The 24,862-nt window shown below is 37.1% G+C and overlaps 1 protein-coding gene across 2 annotated transcripts; it reads left to right on the top strand.

Moving 5' to 3' along the window:
* The first annotated feature begins 1,711 nt into the window (after positions 1 to 1,711).
* On the top strand, positions 1,712 to 24,179 carry ZNF341 (zinc finger protein 341). Of its 2 annotated transcripts, none has more exons than XM_087959433.1 (15): positions 1,712 to 1,777; positions 7,087 to 7,197; positions 8,767 to 8,954; positions 9,670 to 9,819; positions 10,516 to 10,671; positions 11,778 to 11,967; positions 13,239 to 13,323; positions 14,160 to 14,350; positions 15,663 to 15,856; positions 16,904 to 17,112; positions 17,775 to 17,871; positions 18,725 to 18,857; positions 19,170 to 19,281; positions 20,746 to 20,816; positions 21,308 to 24,179. In XM_087959433.1, the coding sequence occupies exons 1-15, from the start codon at positions 1,747 to 1,749 to the stop codon at positions 21,817 to 21,819; spliced, it is 2,430 nt and encodes an 809-aa protein (XP_087815559.1). In that variant the 5' UTR covers positions 1,712 to 1,746; the 3' UTR covers positions 21,820 to 24,179. The 2 variants fall into 2 exon arrangements, with proteins under 2 accessions (XP_087815559.1, XP_026537473.1); XM_026681688.2 differs by having other exon boundaries at positions 10,447 to 10,671.
* The last annotated feature ends 683 nt before the right edge of the window (positions 24,180 to 24,862 follow it).

Below are 24,862 nucleotides of genomic sequence, written 5' to 3'. Positions count from 1 at the left end.
AGTGCCTGTGTTTTATAACCTTTGTTGGGATTTGAATTGGAGCTTGTATTCTGATTGGTTGTCAGACTCCCATGAGGCAGGGGCAACTCTGTAGGCTGTCCTGAGTTCCAGGCTTGGTTGAGCCTTGCTGGATGATGATGCACTGAAAGGGCTTTTGAGAAATTGCTATAGTTTTACCTGGAGATCTTTGTTATGTAAAGTATTCTGGCCCAGGCCTTAATGGCCCACCCATTAAGAAAGGTGGAGGTGAGTTTCTGCTTCTGAGGTGTTTTTGCTCTTGAGTTTCTACTCTTTTTAGGGGAAATATTCTGCTTTTTAAAGATTTCCTAGGATATTTCAATTTTCTAGGAGAGGTGTGGGTGCTAACTTCCTACACTGATTCAAAGAGTTTGAGCATGGTTAAAAGGCATTATAGAGAAAGGCTGGAGGAAAAAATGGAGTATAGATTGGACACAGACCCTACACTGATTCACTGAATTTCAGAGGGTCTCTTGGTCATAAGGCTGAATTACTTTATGGATTTAAGTCAAGAGAGATGGTTGTGTAGGCCTGCTCTCTGATAGATCACAAAGATGTTCCTGCTGACTCAATACGTCTTGTTTATTAATAAGTCATGCCTGATGCTGCATCAAAACGTAATCTTTGCTTTGATAGGGTACATTTCCGTTTTCTGGGCGGGATTTAAACTTTGATTCTCATCAGTGTTTTCACAAAGGTTATTTCCCCATTGCTCTTTAACACTTGGATTTCTTTTCAGGGCTAGATCCTTTCCCACAGAGGCCATTGATGAGGCTACACATAGTGGAACATGAATATTGTCTTATAGCGATTCTGAAATATCATGAGCTCCATGGCTGAAAGCTAAGCTGATGAGCATCATTTAGAGTTGGTGAGCATATCTGAAATTTTGGGAAGATGTTTTGGGTGCTTTCAGAAAATTACTCCCATAATGAAAGTCTCATCAGTTTTGGTTGTGGTTAAAATGTCTTTCAGAAAGTGGCAACATAACTCTATTATCCTACACCTGCCTTTGGTGGCTGAGTCTGAACATTCAACAAAATACGTAAGTACCCAAAATTATGTTTAGGCTGCACATAGGTCCTACTAAATGCACATCCAAATCCTTAGTTGAATAATACCTTTATTGGGACCAATAAAAAAGTACAAAATATGATAGAAACTTTCAGGTTCTCCAAAATGTATGAGTCATGCAAAAGGATATAAAAAGGAGGAATGCATGAAGAGGCATGGAAGTCCCCAAAATCTGGACCATCGGATTTCTTGTGAAGAATCTGAAATGGAGTTTGATTGTTCGTGGCAATATCACGGATACAACTTTTCCTCTTGACAACTGGGACAAAGAACAAGGTTGGCCCTAAGCTCAAATCGCAATATGCAAATTTTTTCCTTTGCTCCCAATTTTTTTCCTATCCTTTTTTTTCGTTTGCTTTCCTTTGCTCTAGACACAGAGGTTCCCGAAGAAACTCTGACATTTCTTCTACATAAATTAAAAGATAAGGTCCCCTCCCTGAACAAGCCGAGTGAAAGACCGGGACAACGCAGCAGCAACCCCTCTGGCTAACCCTACGGCCAGGAGGCCCCGCCCCTTCCAGCTAGGCTATTCCCTGAGCCAGCCTCCCCTCCCCACCTCGTCGCCTCGCGCACCCCCTAGCGGCGGAGCGACCCTCCCTCGTCTTCCCATAATGCCCGTTTAGGTTGTTCTGCTGTGGCTGCCTCGGCTTCAAGATGGCGCAGGCGATATTCGAGGCGCTGGAAGGTATATCTCGGGGAGCCGGGCGGGTTGAGGCCTCGCGTCTGGGAAAGTCCATTAAAAAAAAAAAAGCGCGGCTATTCCACGCTGGGCGCCTCCCTCCCGCCGTTGTGGATGGGACAGGGGCTGAGAAGACGCCGGTGCCGCCTCTGGTGCTGAGGGAGGGTTCCTGGAACAGCCACTGTACGGTGTCTGTCTTGGAGGAGTAACCGCACGCACCATCCGGCGGTCACCATCCTGCGTGCGCGGATAAATTTGTTTCTCCCGATAAATCCCGGAGGAGCCAAATCTTGGCAAGGGACGGGAAACCAAGCAGGCGGCTCGGGTTCTCCTGGAAATTGTTTCCAAAGCAAAGAAGGGACGGTGGCTTGGCCAATTGCTACCGCCTCTTTTGCAAGTTCCGTTCAAAGGGCATTTGTTGCTTTAATTTCCTCTCTGTAAGAATTCCTTTTTACCTCTAAAGGTGCCTTTTCTGGGTTCTTGAATAATGCAGCTTACGTAACATCGCCACCATTCCCTGGAAGAATTGCATCGTAGCGATTGGTGTGACATTAAAGTCTGGGCACGTACATTTGTGAAAATCACTGCTGCTAAAGGTTATTTATTTTTTACAAATGCAGATGTAGTTTGCTACCTGCAGGGGCAGTTCAAAATTGAAAATGTTCCCTAGTTGCAAATTACGTTCCCTCCTAATTGTGTCAAACTCCAAGATACTGTATGCTTCTGTAAAAACTGTTTTAAGAAGGATCCCTAATGAATTGGATCAGCAATCTATTTAATGCAGTACCCTGTCTAAGTTTGGCCAACTGGATTCTTCTCCATAATATATAATTTAAAAGAGCATTGTTGTTACTTGATTTACACATCTCAGGACCAACTAGTTTAGGTTCAGTTTCCACTGTTTTGTGAATCAGCCACTGAAATTTGTGTTATAATGAACTTGGTCATGGTGGTATCTACATATAAGCATAATTTATGAAATTTATGTCTTCTGAAAGTGCTCTAAAACAGCAATTGCATTATATTTATCTGGAAAAAAACCTAAAGGCTTCTCAGTAGACACTTTGTTGTGTTGAACAGTAATTTCCTTAAATTATTGTTTTATAGGCCCTATTTCCCAGGCCATTAAAACATAAACATTTAGCCTAGTCTGACAAGTAAATTCAACTATAGACATGTGTTTTTGTAGTTGATGTGGCATGTGTTATCACAGCAGTGAAACAGTTTTAGTGGGCTGTCATAAGTCTTTCAGAAAAGTGTGCTAAAATGAATGTCCTTTCAGTACTGTTTAAAAAGAAACAATTACTGGATCCCATACTCCAATCTATAAGAACTTGTCCCATTTAGGTTTGAAAACTGGTTGTTCTATGTTCTGTATAGTGAAATCTGACACAAATCATTGACTAAATTGATACCAAAGAATAAAATCACTATCCAAACAACAATTATGTCTGTGCAGAGCATTCTTGTTTTGGAACAATTTGATTTTGAAGTCTGTCTTGACTTGAAAAAACATGATGTGTTACCTCAATATCGACAATTTAAGAACTGAATGTGCTACTTTATTGGAAATCTTGTCTCTTTACTAAGTGCATCTTTGAGGCTTAGCATAGCTCTAGTAATAATATTGGACACAAGATATCCTCAAGCTATTTCAAAGTCTACCTTATGATGTTCTTAAAATTATATTTCTTTTAAAAGAAGTTTCTGGGATAGTTTTCTATCTAATTTTCAGGATGCAAGGGATCATTTTGATTTTCTGAGTTTTTGTTGTTTGAGCTATCAGAGACTACTACTTCCTCCAGGTTTTATCAACTATCTTTTAAAAGAAATGTCTGTGGTAATTTCCTTTTGATCAAATTGACAGCCAGCTAGTAGAAAAATGACAGAACTTTTCTACATGGCACTAAAATATAGCACATATGTATGATGTTTGCCCAAAGCTCTTTATTTGGTACAATGAAAAATAATTGAGGTTTCCCGAGTCTTTACCTTTTATTAGGGATCACAGATAACTGACAAAGGTATGTTTGATATAGTATATTCTAGGAAAACTTTAGGAAAACTTTTTAAATCACATGTACTTCATTCAAATAATTTGTAAAGTATGATGACAAATTTGCATATACATCACATAAGACATATGTATGAATTTACAGCTTCTTTCCAACTATAGTTAACCCAAATACAATTTCATTTTGGAAAAGCATTTAGTGTATTTAAAACACATACATAATATACAAATATAATCAAGATATTTTTTATTGGAAGTGATGAGAAAGCTTATATGACAAGAAGGATACTTCCTTTTGCCTTATTTATAGATAATTACTATGGATTATGGATGGAGGAGGAGGAAGAGTGAAGGAATGGAATTTGGGATCATTATTACTAGTCTCCTATATTACCTTGAAGCATGATCTTATTAAGATATTGGCTAATTTGCAGTTTTAAACTATTACAGTGGTGCATTTAAGTTTTCAATTGACAAAAAGTAAAAAAATAATGGTTCTTAGCTGGCTTAATTTATCAGTGAATTTGATCTTAATAAAAAATAAAAATCCCTTCTTATCTCTTATTGGACAAGATGAAATGCTGTCAAGCTCCACATTTTTCTTTTAATTAAAACTGCCAGTAGTGTCTATGAGAAATCATAGCAATGAAATAAATTGTAGCTTTGGTATAACAGCCTGGGCACATGTTGTCATTTGTCCCATTTGTGGATGCTCATGACCATTGCCTGCTGGTTCATAAGCAGACAGTGAAACAATAGCCATCTCTACCTCATTTGTAATAAGTATGTGTTTAAGCATGACTTTCTAGTTTGATGTAATTCAGATTTTCCTAATCTCCTAGTGTCATCTTGATATATTGGAACTTATTTTATTGCCAACAATGTAATCAAAGTTGACTAGAGATAATTAGAAAAGATGTACAAAATTGGGGAAGATTGGTTTAATTCATTTTAAAACCTTGGAATTCTACTCATTGACTTTGTATTAGGTTTTTATGTTATTTTAAGTAATATGGTTATTTGTTTAACTTTGGCTCAGTATAATACATAAACCACTGTAGTTTGCTTCATAAATCATGTCTTAGACCTAGAGTAATATGTGAAACTGTCCATTGTATAAAGAAAGACCTGGATTTAAGGTTCTGTCATTTAAATATAGCAGAAGGGGAGAAAATCTACTTTGTAAGTAGTCTTTCCTGTTTTTTTTAAAAAAAGATTTTATGTTTAAGATGCATAAAGCATTTAATAATTTGAGGTTATAATCCTACAGATATTTGCTTAGAAGAAATTGTTGGCAATTTAATTTGTGCTTTTGTGTTGGTGCTTGTCCTTTTCTAGCTTCCTAATCTTTTTGACAAGGAGGCTAGAAGGTCATAGCAGATGCTCCACAAATTACAGAATGGTGTTTCACTTTTCATAGTAAGGACAGGCAGAAAGTAATTTGTATTTATTTAAATTAGTACTTTTGCTTTCTGTAAGTAGATCCATATGTGGAGAATGCTGGAAAATAGTCTGCTGAAAGGATTCCAATACCCTTGATTAAATATGGTTTCAAAACCAAATGGCTGAGGAGACTTTCCTCTGTGTAATAATTTAGGAATACATCCATTGTGGTCAATTATCTTTAACATGATGGTGCTATAGGCATCGGAAAACATGCTGTATAAGTGATACTGAGTCATACACGGAATGTTCCTAAACGCTATGGTGAGAAGGAGTATCTCTCATTAGGATGTTATTTTCAACAGCAGTCCTCCTGTGGATAGTATAACTAATCTGCTCTTTTGGATTATACACTCGTCCAGTGACATATGCTTAATGTAACCAATCTGTAGAATTAATACCTAGCAATCTTTGAGCTAATAAAAGAATATGAAGTTCATTTTCAATTTATTCACCTTGTAGTATCTAAACAAAGTTCAGAAGATAGTTATTTGGAAAAAGTGAAGGTTGCCTTCTTGGACACTTATTAGGAATCCACTGTTTTGTAGTTAAATGCATATAGGAACAGGAAATAAAGATGCTTAAATCTTACTCTAGTGGCTAAATCCAGATAATGGAATTCTGATATTGAAATTAATCACATCATAGAATACCATGCCTTGCAGTCCTTTCAGAAGAACAATTTATGGTTCCCTAACAATAATCTTCCCATGCTTATTGATGGACTCTCCTTGAGAATGTTTTACTCTGGTGGATATATTAAAACCATTGATATAATAGAGGATTGATATTTGAAAATTGTAAATATATGTGGTTGTGATAATAGTATTCATTTAGTAAGCACTTTTAACATGATATGGTAGAGTATAATTCAAAAGAAAAAAAACAATTATACAATTAGATCTAATAAAACTAATTTATAGGTTAACATGCAACCAGTATAGATATTTGCAATTACAACAAATCAAATGCAACCACTATATATATTTAAAGGAAAATTCTTCAATATTAAACACTATATATATATATGCATAATTAATATTAAACAATACAGGATAAAATTAGAGTAGGGTAAAAGGCAGGTAGTCCATGACTTATGACCACAATTGGAACCAGAATTTCAGTCAACAAATTTGGTTGTTACGTGAGTCATCAAATGACCAGGACAAGTTTTACTGTCTTTTTTCCCATGATTGTCAAACAAATCACATGATCCTTAAGCAAATCTGACTTCCCAAATTAACTTTGTTTGTCAAAAGCCAGCTGGGAAGGTTGCAAATCATGGTCACATGACTGCAAAATGCTGCAATCATTATAAATGTGAGCCAGTTGCCAAGTACCCAAACTGCGACCACCTGATTGTGGGAATGGTTGTAACTTTGAAGAGAGGTCATAAGTCACTTTTTCTGAGGTGGTTGTAACTTTGAATCATGATTAAACAAATGGTTTGTAAGTCAAGGATTTTCTGTAATTGGGCCTTAAACTAACCCATTAATTTAAAAAAAATCTTTTAAAAAACCCCAGAGTCTGGGGATTGCCATCTTGGAGCCAGGAAGAGAAAGAAGAACCCACTTAGCGGAAGGAAAGAAGGAGAAGTTTTGAGGGAGAAAAAAAAGTGTCAAGTAATGGTGTTTGTGTTTGTGTGACCAGACAGTTGTAAATATAACCAATAGTTTGAACTGTGATCTGGTTTGTTTAAGTATAGTACTTGAGTTAATAAAGATCCCTACACTGTAAGAAAACTGGAAATAACATGGAAGTTAATGCGCCGAAATAGGTTTTATTGCAGTCAATTTGTTCATATTTTTATCTCTGGAAGGAATACAGATTTTCTGATTGCCATTTCTATCCCCTCCAGGAATGGATAATCAGACAGTGCTAGCTGTTCAGTCCTTGTTAGATGGCCAAGGAGGTGTTACAGATCCATCATCACAGACAGTCAACACATCTTCCTCCATCCAGTCCATGGGTGAGTCTCTCATTGGGACTTCTTTGTTGCTTCTCTTTGTGATATGCAGTAACATAGTAATTGGTTCCCGTGTATCTGTGAGTGTATGCATGCACTACTTCTTTGAATGCCCTCTGTATTCAAAGAATTATATGATCCTGAAATAATATTAATGAAACCATTTTATATTCACTAGCAATAGGGCAGTTAATTTGCTATGTATTGTCACCTTGCTGCCATTAACATAAATTCATTTAGCATAAGATAGCACTTTATTTGGTTTCATTCTCCCTATACCTTTATTTTTTTAACAGACACATGCTGATTCAGGATAGTGTTTTCCCAGGACAATTAGCAATTAAGGTGATAGTTTAAAAACACACAAAGACATAATATAAAAACATAATAACAAATACATTACTAAATAACTTTTATGTAGCACGTCCAATTCAAATTTATTTATTTCTGAAATTGCTACTCAATTCTGCAATATGCTACTCTATTCCAAAAAGGCTGAGTAGTTTACCGTATTGTAATATGTTATCATGAATATATTAAAAGACCTGTGACAATTAAAAAGTTTACTGCATAGTGTTGACAATAAAATAGATCCCAGAGCATTTCAGATTTGGAAAATTACCACTGAGAAGGTCCATATCTGAGAAATTAGCTGCCACACTCAGGCATCCTGTAATGGCTAAAATCATACCAATTGGAGTTCTGTTCAAATACCATGGTGCAATACCGTGCAGGACCTTAAAGGTGAATATTTATCTCTTCAACTGCAATTGGAAAAAAAAACCGAGACCAAGTAAAGATGACATAAAACTGGCATAATATGGTTATAACATCCAATTCCAGTCAGTACTCTTACTGCCAAATTTGGTGATAACTGAAGTTTCTGGATGGTTTTCAGAGGCAATCCAATATATAATGGATTGTGGCAATCTAGATGAGAGATTAACCAAGCATGGTTTATTGATATGTGACTGCATTTTAGTAGCATCATAGCTGTTGTTGCAATTTTAGCCAATGAAAGGTGTTATGTGTGCCTGAGCCTATAGTGATAGAGATGAATCTAAAAGCATGTCCAGTCTACAAATTCACCCGTTTAGGAGAATGTAGCCTTTTCTGAAACAGGTTGATTATTATGAGCCACCTACTGTTTCCAGCCTTTTCATGCTATGGTCGAATCACCTTGATAGTTAAGTGAGACATCGCATGATTGCCATTTGCAACTTTCCCTGCTGATTTCTCTGGATGCTGCAACTGTCACTAATATATATTTGTTGCCAAGTGTCCAAATTGCAATCATGTGACTGTGGGGACAGCAGTTGTAAGTGCAAGGAATGGATTGTAAGCCACTTTTTTTCAGCATCATCATAAATTTGAACAGTTGCTAAATGGATAGTCATATATTGGGGACTTCAGATGGGGCTTGCTTTGAGAAAGCTAAGCATTCTCCTAACTGCCACTTGACCGTGTTTAGTTAATAATTTCTTGTCACTTTGTTCTGCTGAAACTCTGTGTCTTCTTGGGAGGAAATCTTTCAGATTAAATAATTTTTTTTTTTCCTTTCCCTGATTTCAGATGACGAAGATGTATTTCTCTGTGGGAAGTGTAAGAAGCAATTCAACTCATTGCCAGCATTCATGACTCATAAGCGGGAACAGTGTCAAGGCAATGCCCCCTCACTGGCTACAGTTTCCCTAGCTACTAACAGTGTGTATACCCCGTCCATTACCTCAGTGCAGCAGGCTCAGACCACCAATCGTCAGGTAGAGATGCTGAATGTTGCAGCTTTTTGTGGTTGGGTCACCAGTTGTACCTAAGCAAACCTGTGTACTAAACATGCCAAGGTTTCCTCTTATACTCCAAAGTCAGTCTCAGCATGTCTAAAACCTGTTAATGGCTGTCATCTATTAACTTAGAGCAGCAGCCCCCAATCTTTCTGGCTTGGCAAACTGGTGGCGGGGGGGAGGGGACGTTCTGTGTGGGTGGCAGGCATGCATGTACATGCATGCTTGCCCACTGCTTGTGTATCTGGGTTCTGAACAGGCTGCGGCCTGGTAATGAGCCGCAGCTCAGAGTTGGGGACCCCTGCATTCGAGAGAAGTTGGTGACTATAATAGTGTGAAACAGAGGCAGTGGACTCAGAATGAGAATTGGCAGTGGGGATACCTGATTTCAAGCTTGTGTAACTTCTAGAATGGGTAGTCTTAGGGTTTTAATTTTGGGAAGACTGCAATAGAATATCTGAGATAAAAATCGGATTTCCTCCTGTTTAATGACTAATTGCCAGCTGAACAAACTTTTACCCTTTGTAGTAATCTACATAATTTAATTGAAGAAGTTTATTCTCAAAATTTTGACTTTTACTACATCATTTCTTATAAGGAGTAGTTGCACTGAATGAGTTTCTGAAGAATTTTCTGAAAGGTTTCTTGCCTAATATCCAGTGTAAGATTTTGTTTTATCCATTTTGCTCAACAGATCTCTACTTACATTACTGTTCCACCCTCTCCTTTGATCCAAACCCTAGTCCAAGGGAACATCTTAGTGAGTGATGAGGTCTTAATGTCAGCCATGTCTGCTTTCACAACCCTGGACCAGCCAATGTCCACAGTGCAACCCACTGTGCAGGTAAATATTCTTTTTCCTGCCATTTAAAACACACACAAGCACTGACAAATAGAATGTGCTATAAAAACAAAAATCAATAAATGTATGTTGGAAAATAATGTTTAATGTCTGATGATCACCTACTGTATGCATAATGTTGTGTAGTAGGGCTGGGCAGCAATCTGAAGGACAAAATGCAATTTGAAGCACAGGGTTGGCACACACCTAAAATAGATTGGAAATATCTTAAACCATCCATCTATCCATTTATCATTCATAGAATTGTGTTAATGTTTCTAAAAAAATCTACACATATATGTGTGTGAACCAGGAGTTGACCTTGACTTGAGGCATTTTTTATCTTTTGTGGTCAGTTTCTTTATGTAATAATATTGTTATGTTGAAAATGTAAGCTGATACATTTATTCCTTAGAAAAGATCCCTTCATTATTAAATAAATGTAAATTAGGATTTGCATATACGTGAACTTTATAGCGACAGATTTATTTTGCTAGTATGCAGAAAAACATGGGTATTGATATTGATCTTGGTCAAAGAAGGAAAGCCAAAGTCTTCTTGCAAATATTGTTCCTATTTATGGACCAAAAAGGGAGGGAGGAAGACTACTTTCTCATTCTTTGTTTTTAGAGCAGCTTGAATATGCATCCTGGAGCAGGATACCTCTCTCAGCCTCCCCCACCCCCTCCACCCCCTCAGCCACCACCTCCACCACCTAGAACTCTTGGAGTGCCAGGCCCGGCCAATGCAGGTAGCAGTGGAGTGGCGGAAGTCTACAGTACATCTACCTCCATGCCTGGGAATGGGACGGTAGAAATACAGAATCTGGGGATGCAGCCATATCCACCTTTGGAGGTAAAAATGGCTGCCTGTCTTAGTGATTATATTCTTGCTTATGATTATGACATGGTTTTATTGGCCTTTGTAAAATGGCACTGTTTCTGATTTTACTCCATTTCAACGTGCCATTTTTGTTGGTTTTCAGAGAGTGGCATAACTAAATGCACAAAGCTATATTATAATAGATAACTTTCTTCCTAAGGAAAATGGTTGTGAAATAGTTCCCAGTCTCCAAAAGAAGGTAATTAATTATGTTCCAGGCAGATTGTCTAAACTGAGAGATAAGTATTACTTAAATATAGTTAGCTGGGCCGCACATGGACAGAAGGAGGAATATCATATATTGACCTACAGGTGTAGTAGACATTTGTCCATGGAGATTTGAATGATTGTTGAATAAAAAAGTAAGATAAATAATACTTAACACACACAAATTTATCAATGTGTCCTGAAATGCCAACGCTAAATCAGGTGTTAAAGAATCTGACTTTCAAGAGATAAGAGATAACAGATTTACTGTACAGACTCGGTATTGAGATTGAATAAAAAATTTCAGAAGGCTATTATTCAGAAATTGTATTTAAATGGTCATTAGATTGTAGATTAGAATTAGATTATAGATTAGAAAATCTAGATTGTGCATGATTAGAAAAAACAATACATTATAGAAGAAAGGAAAGTAATGTAACAGCAGAGAAAGGTCTCTACATTCGGCAAGACTGGTTTAGGTTATCTGCAACCTAACTGCAGTTAAATTGAATAAGCAACTAGTACTGACTTATGTTAACTGCTGTAATTATATTTCAGGCTAACTATATTTAAGATTTATCAATATTTATCCAACACAGCAAATTAAGGTTAGTTAAAAACAGGATTAGCACCAGATTCTCCACATGGCCATACGAGAAGATGATGCAAATGTGTAAGCAATGCAGAGAGTTTGTAGTTTTCATCTGTAAGCAACAGAGCTTTGCTATGCTTCCTATTTCCAAACTTTGAGCTGACAATAGAAGTCAAGATAGCCTATTTCTCTTCTGTGTGATGGTTGTGAAGTCAGAAATGATGGAGCTTTGAATTATTGACATTTTTCTGTCATGTGTTATCACTGATTTCTGTTTTAGGTGCCCAGCCAATGTGTGGAAAACCCAGTATATCCCTCTCCTCCAGTATATAGTCCAAGCAAACAAAGCTTTAAGTCTAAAAATGCTAATGCTGCTGCTTCCTTGAATAATACATGTGGAGGAAATCTGACCAATTTTGATTCTGCTTCCAAGAATCGTCGTTCCAAACCGGACAATAACTTGCTTGAAGGTAGGTCTTCTTGCTACTTATTCTTGCTTTAGTCTAATTACATTTAAGTAAGACAGAATATGGAGTCCATGACACTGGAAGACTTGAGTGATATATTGTAAAGGGAAATCTATGATCCTCCAAGAATCCTGTGATTCGTGTACCCCAAAACCAACATGCCAATAATAATCAAGGATGATAGACATGTTGTCCATAAACCTCTGGAAGGGCAGATAACCCAAATACTGGTTATTAGAATCCCGAGGACTCATTATTTTATAGCTATATGAAAATGCTAATGTACTATTTCCTATTCAATGGTGAAACATGTGAAATAGAAGATTCACATCATTAGCTTCTAATTGATGTACAAGATGTCTTTATTTGGAAGATGTAATAAAATATGTAAAATATGTTTTGGATGATACAGGAATGTGAAACTTTGGTTTGTTACATATTTCATAAAATTCAGAAACATTATGTAGCTATTGTGTTCTCATTATAAAGAAGGAACTAACAGCCATATGGTTGAATGGGCTCATTTTGTTTTTACATTCAGGTTATTTTTAGGACTGGTTTTTTTATTTTCTTTTTGATTAACAAATCAGGTTGAATATATCTTGAGATAGATACATAGATAGATAGATAGACAGACAGACAGACACAGACACACACACACACACACACACACACACACACACTAGAAATCCATGTCCTGTACTCAGGAAATCACATTTAAACCTCACAAAATTTATGTTTTTCTTGTCATTTTGTATAGCACATTATTAGAATATTGGTTCAGCATTAACCTTTTCAGGAAGCCAAATGTATTCATTGTAATCCACTAATATGGATCACTACGACATTGTAACCCATGAAAGCTGAGCTATTGTTTTGATGTTGTAGGAAATGTTGCAGTGCCATTCCTTCATCAGAAAATATGAAAAATCCAGTGTAGGTAGGAGACGCCAATGTGGCAGATCTTTCCTTTACCAAGATTAATGCAATCTCAATTAAAGTGATATAAGCATGAGATGTAAAGCAGAAAGTTACCCATGAAAACAGAAAATGAAAATAGTGGTTTTACATTCCTTCCATGTAACATCATTTTGTTGGATTTTCCCACTATTTTCATTCTATTCTTCCCATAAGGCAATGTACTCAAACTCCCTGCAGCACTTCCATTCCTCAAACTTCATTCTAGTTTGATGGGTAGTGGACAAGCAAGAATCCGCAGCAGGATGGCCTTTTCGACATAAATTCATGCTTGTTTTTTGCTGTTTGCATTTCAGGAAAGCCCAAGTCACCAAAACTGAAATGTACATACTGTGATAAAGCCTTCACCAAGAATTTTGATCTGCAGCAGCATATCAGGAGGTACTGTTGAGCTTCCAAAATCGGACAGAAGCAGTGTCTATTTGGACAGGCCAAGGACTTGATTGGATATTCTGAGCAACAATTGGAGCCATTCTTACTTGCTGGCAAGAGCTATGGAAAATAAAGCCATCTCTCTGCTTGGTCAGTGTGATCCCCCAAATGTTGAACACTGGTCTCTGTATGGTGTATGTGTGAAACTTAATCTTGGTTCTGATTGCTGAACCATCAGGTCTTTCAGAGCCTCAAGGGATAACAAAATTTTGCACCTATTATTAAGGCAGGATTTGTTTTATTATTATTGGATAAATAATTATGCCTGATGGACCCATAACTCTAAACTGCAGTAGGAGAGAGAGATACAGAGTTGTACCATTTTAGGATACAGATGAGCGTTTGTAGGATTTCATGTTTCTCCAGGAAGATTCTTGTCACATGGAAAAACATATCTCAAAGCAACGTCTTTTATCTGTCCTCCCTGAAGGAGTAGGGTTTTTATGTATTAAGAAAAGTTGCTTGTGAAGGAGCTTTCCAATCATGTAAATTCCTATCTATATGCAGTTTGGAATGCAACTAAATTGTAGTTATGAGCCAGCTGGAAAAGTGTTCAGTATTAAAAGGATAGAGGAAATTAAAGTAAATGAAATATATAAATGGTGGATTAACTTGCTCACTTAGAAGATTGTGTCTCCTCCCTGAATGCTGAGAGAGGAAACATCCTAAAAAAAGATGAAGCCACAACAGTGAAGATTGCGGTCAAGTGCACTAGTAATATGTTTCCCCCTCTATTGAGATATTATAATTCCTGTTCTCTCATGTAGTGTCTATTTTTCCTCCAGTCATACCGGAGAGAAGCCATTCCAGTGCATTGTGTGTGGTCGAGCTTTCGCGCAAAAATCCAATGTGAAGAAGCACATGCAGACGCATAAGGTGTGGCCACCAGGAATTGGGTGTACCATCTCTCGGAGCTCTGTCACTGTGCAGGTCATGCAACTCAACCCCAACCAGCAGGAGGATGAGGAAAATGCAGGTGCATTATTACTGTAATTGCTTGAATGGTCAATCATATGGGCCTGCTTTCACCAAACCTCTGAATAAAAGTGCTTCTGCTATTCTGTTTTATCGATTTATAGATGGAAGGGTTAGAAAAATAACTGGTGTACTGGTGGTTTAAGTATGTGTTAGCATATGAATCTATAAATCAGATATACAGCTGTTATGATCTTGCTCAGTCATAGCCCTTCGCTTAATATTGTTTCATACTCTTGTAATTCTTAATCCTTTTTCAAACTTTTTCTTCACTTGTGGAACCTGTAATACCGATTTTTCCCCCCTTCTATGGACTAAAATTAGATGTATACTGAAAATCAGTCATCTATCTTCAGGAAGAGAATATCCAAATGAGCCTTTAGATACCGGTATAATTGCTTTAATTGAAGATTATTTTGGCTAGTAATTATGAGAATTGGAATCTGCAGAGCAACAGATTAGAAAGCCCATGTTAGATGTATTCCTGAAACAGAAACTGTGCATCTAGTGCTTGGGTGTGTGGTATCGCTAAATTCCTAAACATCTCTGTTGCTGGCTATGGATGATCATAAAAAATTGTGGACAATGATCCATGCACATCAAGCCTTTTGCACATTGTGTGAATGTAACTGCTTGGGCTAAGATGAGTTGTACATACCAACTGGTTGATAGGCAATGAGAAGATTGGTAAGGGCCAAACTGTTTTAAGTTATAATTGGGCTCACCAAGGCAAAAGTTGGAACTTACATAACAAAACAAGCCTAACAGTGCAGAATGAATCTTATGTGGTAGAGAATATTTGTGTTACTTTAGTCTCCTCTGCCCACATAACAAGTCTATGACTTCACCAAGGACTAATTGCTTCATTGCTTGAGAATATGAGAGGAGCACTTTAAAAATAATATAATCCAGTCAATAATTTATTCCCACAGCAACGGAATAGATGTCAGTGCACCACCTGAACGGAGTTCACAAGTACAGTAAAGTCCCTTATCTAGTGTTCTTTAGCAGCCGCCATTATCAAGCATATCCCTCCAATACTGGAGATAATATATAAGATTGGTGGCAAGAGTTCTTCTGACTTTAAAGTGAAATTGAGCATAGGTATTATCCTCAATCTTAATAAAGAATGAAAAACAAAGAGACACAAAAAAGGAAATCTAATTTCCATGGTTTTGCATCTTGGGAAAATGATTTATATTAATTGTATTTTGCTGATTTTGTTTGTAATCTTTTCGAAAGGCTTATTTCCCTTGAAATGCTTGCAATTGAAACTAGTATTTCTGTGTTCTGCGTTTTTTTTCCCCCTTTAGGCTTAAACCAGGCTCCAAGAAGCAGCCCTCCACAGCCTCAAGCCCTGCCTCCTGGGGAAGAACATGACACGGCAAAGATGGAAGCCAAGCAAGTAGTCTTGATAGACAGTTCTTATCAGTGCCAGTTCTGTCCCAGCAAATTCAATACATATTTTCAGCTGAAATCACACATGACTCAGCATAAACATGAACAGGTAGATAGTTCATCATGAGATGGCTTCATTCTGTCATATCTAGCTTTTTACCACTTTTCCATGAGCTGCAGTCCAATGCATGCGTACTTCCAAGTTTGGACAATCTAGGTTTCAAAACTCACATGCAAAAATGTTGGCTGTTTTGCCAACTGTTTTATCTTTAGCCTATAAAGTTTAAAACATAAAATTATACTCTATGATACTCAATTCTGTTTAATTGGCTACTCACTGATTGACACAAACTCTACGATGCTAGGTATGGGAATTGTAATACACACACACACATACACACACACTGTATTCTTGACATTGTTCTTTGGATCGAGCATAGGAATTTTCTTCTACGCATATTTTAATTTAGCGTTAGAAATCTGTGTTGAATAGATAACACAATGTATTCTACACAAGCAACTCCACGGAATCTAATTCACAGATGTCTGATAGTTGAAATACATTTTTCCGTTATATTGCCTTCATATTTTTTTCCACTGTGTAAAAACCAAACATTTCCCTTTTTGTGTGCATGAATTATTATTCTGGGCATATTCAGTAAGTCATTGCTCGGAGCCTATGTTTGATTGCAGGACATTCCAGTTTTCATTCTTGGAATTTCTAAAGAGATAGAGAACAAAGATTCTGCTCAAAATTCTAGAGTGCCATTGCTAGAAACTATTCTAAGCTAGATGGTATCAGCCCATATCAGGGGCCGTCCTAGGTTTTTTACTGGAAGGAGACAAATCTAGAGGCAAATCTCATGCACCGACATAACATGTAACCTCCGCAGGGAAATAGCTTTGTATTTTTTCCATAAGGAAGAATTGAATGTTCACTGCAAACTTCCAGGAGAGGCTGACTGGAAGAAGAGAAGTTAAGAGTAATTCATTATCTAGGGACATAATGCATAGCTTTCACTGTGAGTGGGTACATCAATATCAGAGGAACCTTCAATTACATTTATACATTTAATGCTGAGACTACAGTTTGTTTGCTTTTGGTGGCGTAGAATAATGCTGATTTGAATTCTCTTTTCTTACCATTAATGTGCAGGTGTACAAATGCGTTGTGAAAAGTTGTGCCCAGACATTTCAAAAGCTGGACTCTTTCTTAGAGCATATCAAGAACCACCAGGAAGAGCTGAGCTATCGCTGCCACCTCTGCAGCAAGGACTATCCTTCTCTGTATGAATTGGGTGTCCATCAATATTCCCACAACTTGCTCCCTCAACACAGCCCTAAGAAGGACATGGCAGTTTACAAGTAGGGTAGCACTGCAAATAGTAATATTTCTAATCTGTTTGGGAGGGGAAAATTAATGAAAAGAATGAAAAATGATATAATTCAAACTTGATGGTATTAATACATCAGGCAATCATTTAAATTGTGGATTTGCTGTTGAATGATTTGGTATTTTCCTTTTAAAAAGTAACAAAATCAAACCCCACTGTGAGAGCATAATAACCTTCTAGATTGAAGAAAATATATTTCATAAATATTGATGTAGAACAATGGTGGAATTCAATTTTTTTTACTACCGGTTCTGTGGGCGTTGCTTGGTGGGCGTGGCAGGGGAAGGATACTGTAAAATCTCCAGTCAGAGGTGATATTTGCCGGTTCTCTGAACCTCTCAAAATTTCCGCTACCGGTTCTCCAGAACTGGTCAGAACCTGCTCTACACCTCTGATGTAGAGATTATTTTTTTCTATTTATGGCATACCAGAGCTATAAGATGAATAAGTTTTTAATCCATTCCATAAGCTTTCATCTGGCAATTTTGAACCCAGACATTAGGCAATTACTTATTTATTTTTAAGCCTTTATTTCCTTCAAGGATCTCTTAAGTCTTTTCCTCTTTGAAAATGCCTTTTGAAAATGCTAGCTTGCAGACTTCAGCCATACTAACACATTCTTTCTTTCTTTAGGTGTGTCAAATGTGTAAATAAATATTCCACACCAGAAGCCCTGGAGCATCACTTACAGACAGCAACACACAACTTCCCCTGTCCTCATTGTCAGAAGGTAGGCAGATACCTTAACAGTAAATTGACTTTCTGGAGTAATAAGCAATTCTATAATTTAATCACCTAGTATAGCAAAATTTTGTCCCCTTATTATTTCATGTTTATTTCATAGTTTGTTTCTCAGGCTTTAGAATGAGAAAAGGGAGTCATGCCCAACGTTGCTTATGTAGTCACTGTGGCTCATTCTGTCCTGTGGCTCATTCCCTGAGGCAAGAGCTATGTGTCATCTGTACTGCAGAGGATGCTATGGAAATTCTAGCACCTGAGTTCTCACAATTATCTTCTTCCAGGCATAACATACTTTCTGTCCTGTGGCTCATTCCCTGAGGCAAGAGCTATCCATGGAGGGGTGTTTCTTTTTTTAATAGCTCACTTGATTTATGGTAGTAAAGTCTTTCTCTCACTTATTTTAGAATTTTACTGTATAGATTAGTTATACATACCCATTTCCTTAGGGAAAGAGTAGGAAATCTGTAGACCCTGGACCAAAAAGAGCCCTTGAGGCCCTCAGAGTATCCATCTAACCGTAACTGATGAAAAGTGATGAAAGTATTCTGTCATCAATTAGTGTCTATTTCTTGAGCTGAGAAATAGATGAAAACTGTAAAATAAGCCCCTAAGATAAGGCTTTCCGTGTTAAAAAGTGAAGACAATCCTGAAACTTTCTAAAATTCAACCTTGTCCACATTTGAGATATGACCTCCCCATTCACTTTTTAGATTCAGTTTCTCAACAAAAAGAGCAAACTGTAGCCACAAAATGGTGCCTCCTCCTGGTCTGACTGGTATTACTATCCTTTTAAATGCCCTTGATCTTAACCAGAGTTTCAGTGACATGCCTTCTTTTTACAGGTGTTTCCCTGTGAGAGGTACTTGAGAAGGCATCTGCCTACGCATGGAGGAGGAGGCAAATTTAAGTGCCAGATCTGCAAAAAGTTCTTCCGCCGAGAACACTACCTCAAATTACACGCACACATTCATTCGGGTAAGAAATGGCAGAAATCAGTTTCCAATCTGTTGAACTAATTCATTTTCCAAAGTTCTCCTGTCATCATCTTCAGTGGTGGCTGATATCTTTACATTTGCTGGGTTTTGCCTCCCTATTAGAAAAATTGGGTTCACTTAGCAATCTTCTTAATTTCTCTCTGATGGATCACTACTTCGATTGGAACCATTTGAATATTAATTATTTTAATTAAGTTTCTGTTACCAGGAATAGAAAATGACTTGTTAGAATGCTTTTTAATCAAACTCATGTATGTCTTTATTGCTGAATTTATACCTCTTTCCTGTGCAGGTGAAAAGCCTTTTAAGTGTTCAGTGTGTGACTCAGCCTTCAACAGGAAAGATAAACTCAAAAGGCATATGCTGATCCATGAGCCTTTCAAGAAATACAAATGCCCATTCTCGTAAGTATCAGAGGACCCACAGCAACGCTAGCTTCATAGACAACAGTGGATTGCTTAGATATTGGAAAATAAAATGACGCAAATAATTAGCAGATTTTTGAACAAATGCATATAAAGGAGGTGGAATCGTCTTATTTTTATTGACTCTGAGGTTGGCTAGAAGTTCCCAAACTTTCTCAGTTCATAGCAGAATTCCCAGGGATTCCCAACTTGTGGGCTGTGACATTCTCACTAACAACTCCATTTATTAAATAGTGAAGTATCCCATTATACATCTGTGCATAGTTTGGGTACAGCAGGGTTATGTGTTTTGTACCAAGGTTACTTGTTTTTGAAAAAGCTCTGGTCACACATTGAGTTATTACACTAAAAAACAGTTTTGAAATGAAAGGAAGACAAAATTGAGAAAAAATGTGGTTTATGCAGGGGGTCCATGCTTTTGTAAGGTGCTTCCAGGTGGCACTATTGCACATCATCTCATACTTAACTATAGACCTGTGAGTTTGTCAGTAGTCTCCTGTAGACCTACCATTCCAAAGCTCTCATTATACTGAAAATATTGTTTCTGTTGAATTCTGCTTCATCTGACTTCTCTACCTCTTCCCACCCCTGGCTCGATTAAGCGACTTTGACTTTCTTAAATGGTGCAATAAAGTAGCATAGTAGAAACAACCTGACTTGGAAGCAGATTATTCACTGTGATAATCTTTTATTCTTTCTGCCTCTTTAATTAAGGATCAATATGCAGCTCTTTTTTGTTGTTTTGTTATTTTTTCACAGTGTACTTTTCAAAAACATAGTGAAGGAGAACACAGAACAAAATTATTTCCATCAATAAGTAGGGACTTTATTCTTGCAGCAGAAGAGAATATAAGTAACTCAGGGTAGAAATGTAGGGTTCTTGGTGCTCTCTTTCTGTACCAGACATTATCATTGTGAGAGAAAGTAGCAAGCTACTCTAGAAAGTCCTTATTTAGCAATCATTCACAGTTATGATGGTGATGAAAAAATAACTTTACAACCAGTCCCCACATTTATGACTTTTGGAGGTCTGTAAAACAAAGTAAAGCTGAAGTAAGATCATAAGCAGAGTCATGATTTCAGTTAGCAATCACTTAATGACTTGAATTGCCGGTCCCAATTGTGGTTGCTAAACAAGGACTATCTGTATATATAAAACAACTAGCAAATCTCACTGTCTTTTGTGCTGATGATGTTACATAGCATGAAAATAAAATGTGTGCAAGGAAACAACCAGGCTCAGAAAGTACCAAGAACTCAATACTTCTTTCTTGCTATAGCAAAGGGTTTGATCATTTAAACTTATAACTTGCTTCTACTAAGATGACTATTACAGTGTTAGTGTAACAGAATTATCTGTTCAAATAATGATGGTCATACAGATGTTTTAATAAATGACTAATCTTAGAAGTGCCTCTCTGCATCACTTTTTTTGTTATTCAGAAATCATACAGGCTGCAGTAAAGAGTTCAATAGACCGGACAAACTGAAAGCTCATATTTTATCCCATTCAGGTATGTGGAATTATTGCTTTTGATTTGGCTCAGTACTGGAAATAATTATAATTAATGTATTGAATGTTAATAAAGCATTTAGAGTTTGTTTCTTAACTTCAGTGAAGAGTAGAAGCAGTGCAACTCAGCCCTAACTATTTGTTTTCCCTTTTTGAGCTTTGAATCAAAAAATCTAATTCTAGCTATCATGGGGACTGAATTAACCATTCCACATTGAATTGTTATGCCAGAAACTATTCCCAACAGCCAAATATAGCAAAACCCTCAATAAATATCTATTCAATGTAGCTGAGTTTTCATGGCTTCCTATACAAAATATGGTTTATATCACCAGTGTAATGATATGGAATTGATCTAGAGTCACTAAGAAAGTGTTCCATAAAGTTTTAGGTTCAAATCTTGCTTCATCCAGAAAAGTATTAATTGGATATAGATGAGGCCTACAGAAACTTTTTATATCTAAGCTGTTCGTTGTATTCTCCCATTTTTAGGTATGAAGATCCACAAGTGCCAGTATTGTAACAAAGCCTTCAGCCGGCGAGCTCATATGATGGAACATCAGCGTTCTCACACTGGCAACTATAAATACCGTTGCTCTACGTGTAGCAAAGGCTTTACTCGCCAGAAGTACATGAAGGACCACAAATGTAGGCTGAACTCATCAAAGGATAAAGAATTACCAGTCAGAAAATCTCAGAAGAAGTGGGGGGCACGTGGGCGGAAATTGGGACTTCCTCTTTCAGCTCAGTTGGCTTTCACAGAACTCAAAGACCCTACAGGTGGAGAGAGCCTTCAAAAAAGTGGTCCCAATAAAGAACAGTTTTCTGAACCTGACACTGTTCTCTCCATTGTGGTTGGCAGATCAGCAGCAAATTCAGACAGTGGCAACTCTGGCCAGCATTCTGGCATCTCACCCAACCTTGCTCTGACAGAATTGCAACCTGGCTCTGAGAGTCCATGTGCCATGCTGGCAGTCCCTGTTTACATCCACACTACTGACTAATTGACAAATGCAATGCTGCATCCATTTATAGGAGGGAAAGTTCCTGTTTTAACTGATACAAAAGAACTGCTGCAGAGTGAGAAATGAATGGCGTATGTGTACAAATGTTTGGCTTCACCGATGCAGAGAACAGCATTCTTTTAAAGAAACATTACAAAGTGCAGTCATTCCTCTCCTTATCTGGATGAATTCATTTGAAGAAGCTGTTAAAAACGAATAGGAATAGTTTATATTCTTTTTATTTAAAGATAGCCGGTGCTTAAATATTCATTCAAGTTCTTGAACTCCGAATCTAGATCACCACAGCATTGTTTCACTTTTCTTGATTTAATTTTATTGTTTCATTATGGAGCACTTACAGCAAACGGTGATGACACCAAAATGACAAAACGTGAAAGAAAATGTTATTGTGCAAGTATTATGTACTTGCATCCTGACCTCTGACACAAATATGCAAATTGTGAAATTTCCATGATGATGCCATCACTTGCACTCCTAGAACCCCATTTATGGTTCTGTCCTAAACTCTACATTGCACTTTCAAGATGAAGGTTTATTCATAACATGATCCTTTGAAAACTTCACAGACTTATTCATAGAAGTATTTTTTTTTACCATTTCCCTTTCTCAGGGTATATCGGAATGGGGAAATTGTATACAAACACAGTTGACAAGTTAAAGCTGGAGCCCCCCTCCCCCCACTCCAAATTTTCTCAGATTTGCTGATACTAAGCAGCTTTGGAAATTAATACATCTGAACATATGATTTTGAAACGGGGGAATATCATAGGAATTTAGATTTCAAAGGAAAATGTGACTCTTTCAAGAGTTGAGGGTTGCTAAATTTGCACCTGCTAAGAAAGAACTGCGAAAGGGGACAAAAGGGAGGAAAGTCCAGCATGAACTGTAATGGTGTTCATACTCTTTTCCATCCATTTGTAACACCACAGTTACTACATTTAAGAAGAGAGCTTTTTAAGGCAGTTTTTCTCAACCTCATGCTGGCTGGGTAATTCTGGGAGTTGAAATCCACATGTCTTAAAAGTTGCTGAGGTTGAGAAACAGTACTCTAAGGTACTTTACCAGTAGGCTCAGTGACAAGGCACTTGTGGAGCATTGTAGCTTGATCTTGTGTCTCACAAACACTTGTTTGATAAAGGGAAGCAACTGGTCGTGAAGGATAGCCTCCTAGAATGGGGACCATGTTCTTCAACCTGAGCAAGTAGTTGCTTTGGGTTTATTAAAATACCAGATTGAGATAATAAGTATGAATGATATTAATTTAATCAGTGAGAGAATTATATTAATTCCAATGGATTACTTGTGCTGATGTTACATTTTATGTTATTTTTCCCCCCAAGATGTCCTGTGGTTATGGTATCCAAATCCAATTGTCTTGAGCGTATGCTGTCCATAAGCTTCTGTAAAACATGCATTCTGTGACATTAGATTGTTAAATCTTTGAGTCTGAATTTTTGGCCTTTTGTGTACTTATTTTTATCTGAAATTGTAGAGTGTCTGTTATAGCCACAGGAAATGAGAGAATTTGATTTGACTTCAAGAGAGGTAACTCAAAACCATGATCCATGGGCATGTATGAAGGATCTCTTATTTAAGCAGCTTTTCAATCTGCATAATGGCATTGGTGTGACTCCTAGCTGTTTCTATGTATGTGTACATATATTCCACATGTGTGGGGACAGTTGGAAGCAATTTCCAGAGAAACTATGTTGTGCAAAACACATTTACAAGTCACATTTCAAGAGTATACCATATCAGTCTGTTGAAAGTGAATCCTTATTTTCAACTATCATTGCACATTAGAATACCAAGAACATAAGGGGCTGGCATCTTCATTAGGCATCTCCATTGATCTGGTTTCCTTATGCCCATTGATGCTTGCGCAATGACTGTGAAGATAATACAGAGAAGTGATATAAGTTGCTTATGTGGTTTCAGAGTTTTAGCTGCAGTAATTTGCCTCTGGATTTCTCCCAAAAACAAGATTGTACTTCCAGCACAGAGGATAAGATAATATCAACGTCTTTCTCAACAAAATTTGTTATGTCACAAAATAAAAACTAGAAATGCACTAAATTATTTCTATTCCAATATTACAGATTTTCAGATATTGTGTAATTCTTGTCAGTTGTATAATTCCTTGAGGCTTTCTTTAAGGAAAATGTTTTTCTAAGATTCCCCCCTCCCCAATAAGTTTAAGTGACATTTGCTGAGGGTCGAGATTACTATATATATTTTTCTCAATTACCTTGTTACCATAAATAACACTATAATTATGTTGTTACCGCATCCTGTTGTCTGCAGTTGCCTTTTGATGATGTGTATAAAGCAAGGCTAGTCTGCCTGACCATGGAGTGTTCTTTTACGTTAGGTCTTTTTGAAGTGGCATTTTTCAAAATGATCCAAAAGAGTATGTATCCTTTTGAATTCTCTAGATGCAGTATTACAAAAATGAGATTGGGAGGAACAAACGATCCAAAATCAAGTGAAACATTTAAGCCATCAGCACAAGATCTATAGGTCAATGTCAACCCAAGAGGGAGGTTGAAGACCAAACACATTCAACCTAAATTATTGGTATCAGATTATGCCCAATATTAACCTGTTATGAATGAGTTAATCTGCTTAACTCATTCTTTGCATCACTCTTCACACAAAAATAAACTATAGCCCAGGGGTCTTCCAGGGGTCCTCCAGTCATGTTAGCTCAGGAATTCTGGGAGTTGAAGTCCACAAGTCTTAAACTTGCCAAGTTTGAAGACCCTTGCTATATAGCCCAACCTACCAAAAACATAACTGTAAAATACAGACTAGAAATAAAAATTAAACAAGAAAATGGTAAAGAGAACACACGTCTGATTTTGATGAATTCACTGGGACCTGACTGATTACACTCCAGAGTTCTGAAGGAACTCAAGCTAACATCAATATGTGAAAAGATACTGGAAAATATAATAAAAAACAGATCTATGAACATCTTAAAACAAATACTGTAGTTATAACTAGAAGCCAGCACAGGTTT

The sequence above is a fragment of the Notechis scutatus genome, chromosome 3 (assembly GCF_049901735.1).
Source record: "Notechis scutatus isolate UNSWTSFEM ecotype Mainland chromosome 3, rNotScu1.2, whole genome shotgun sequence".
NCBI lineage: Eukaryota > Metazoa > Chordata > Lepidosauria > Squamata > Elapidae > Notechis > Notechis scutatus.
The sequence above is the reverse complement of the archived record's forward strand: the minus strand, read 5'-3'. Positions and strand labels throughout refer to the sequence as shown.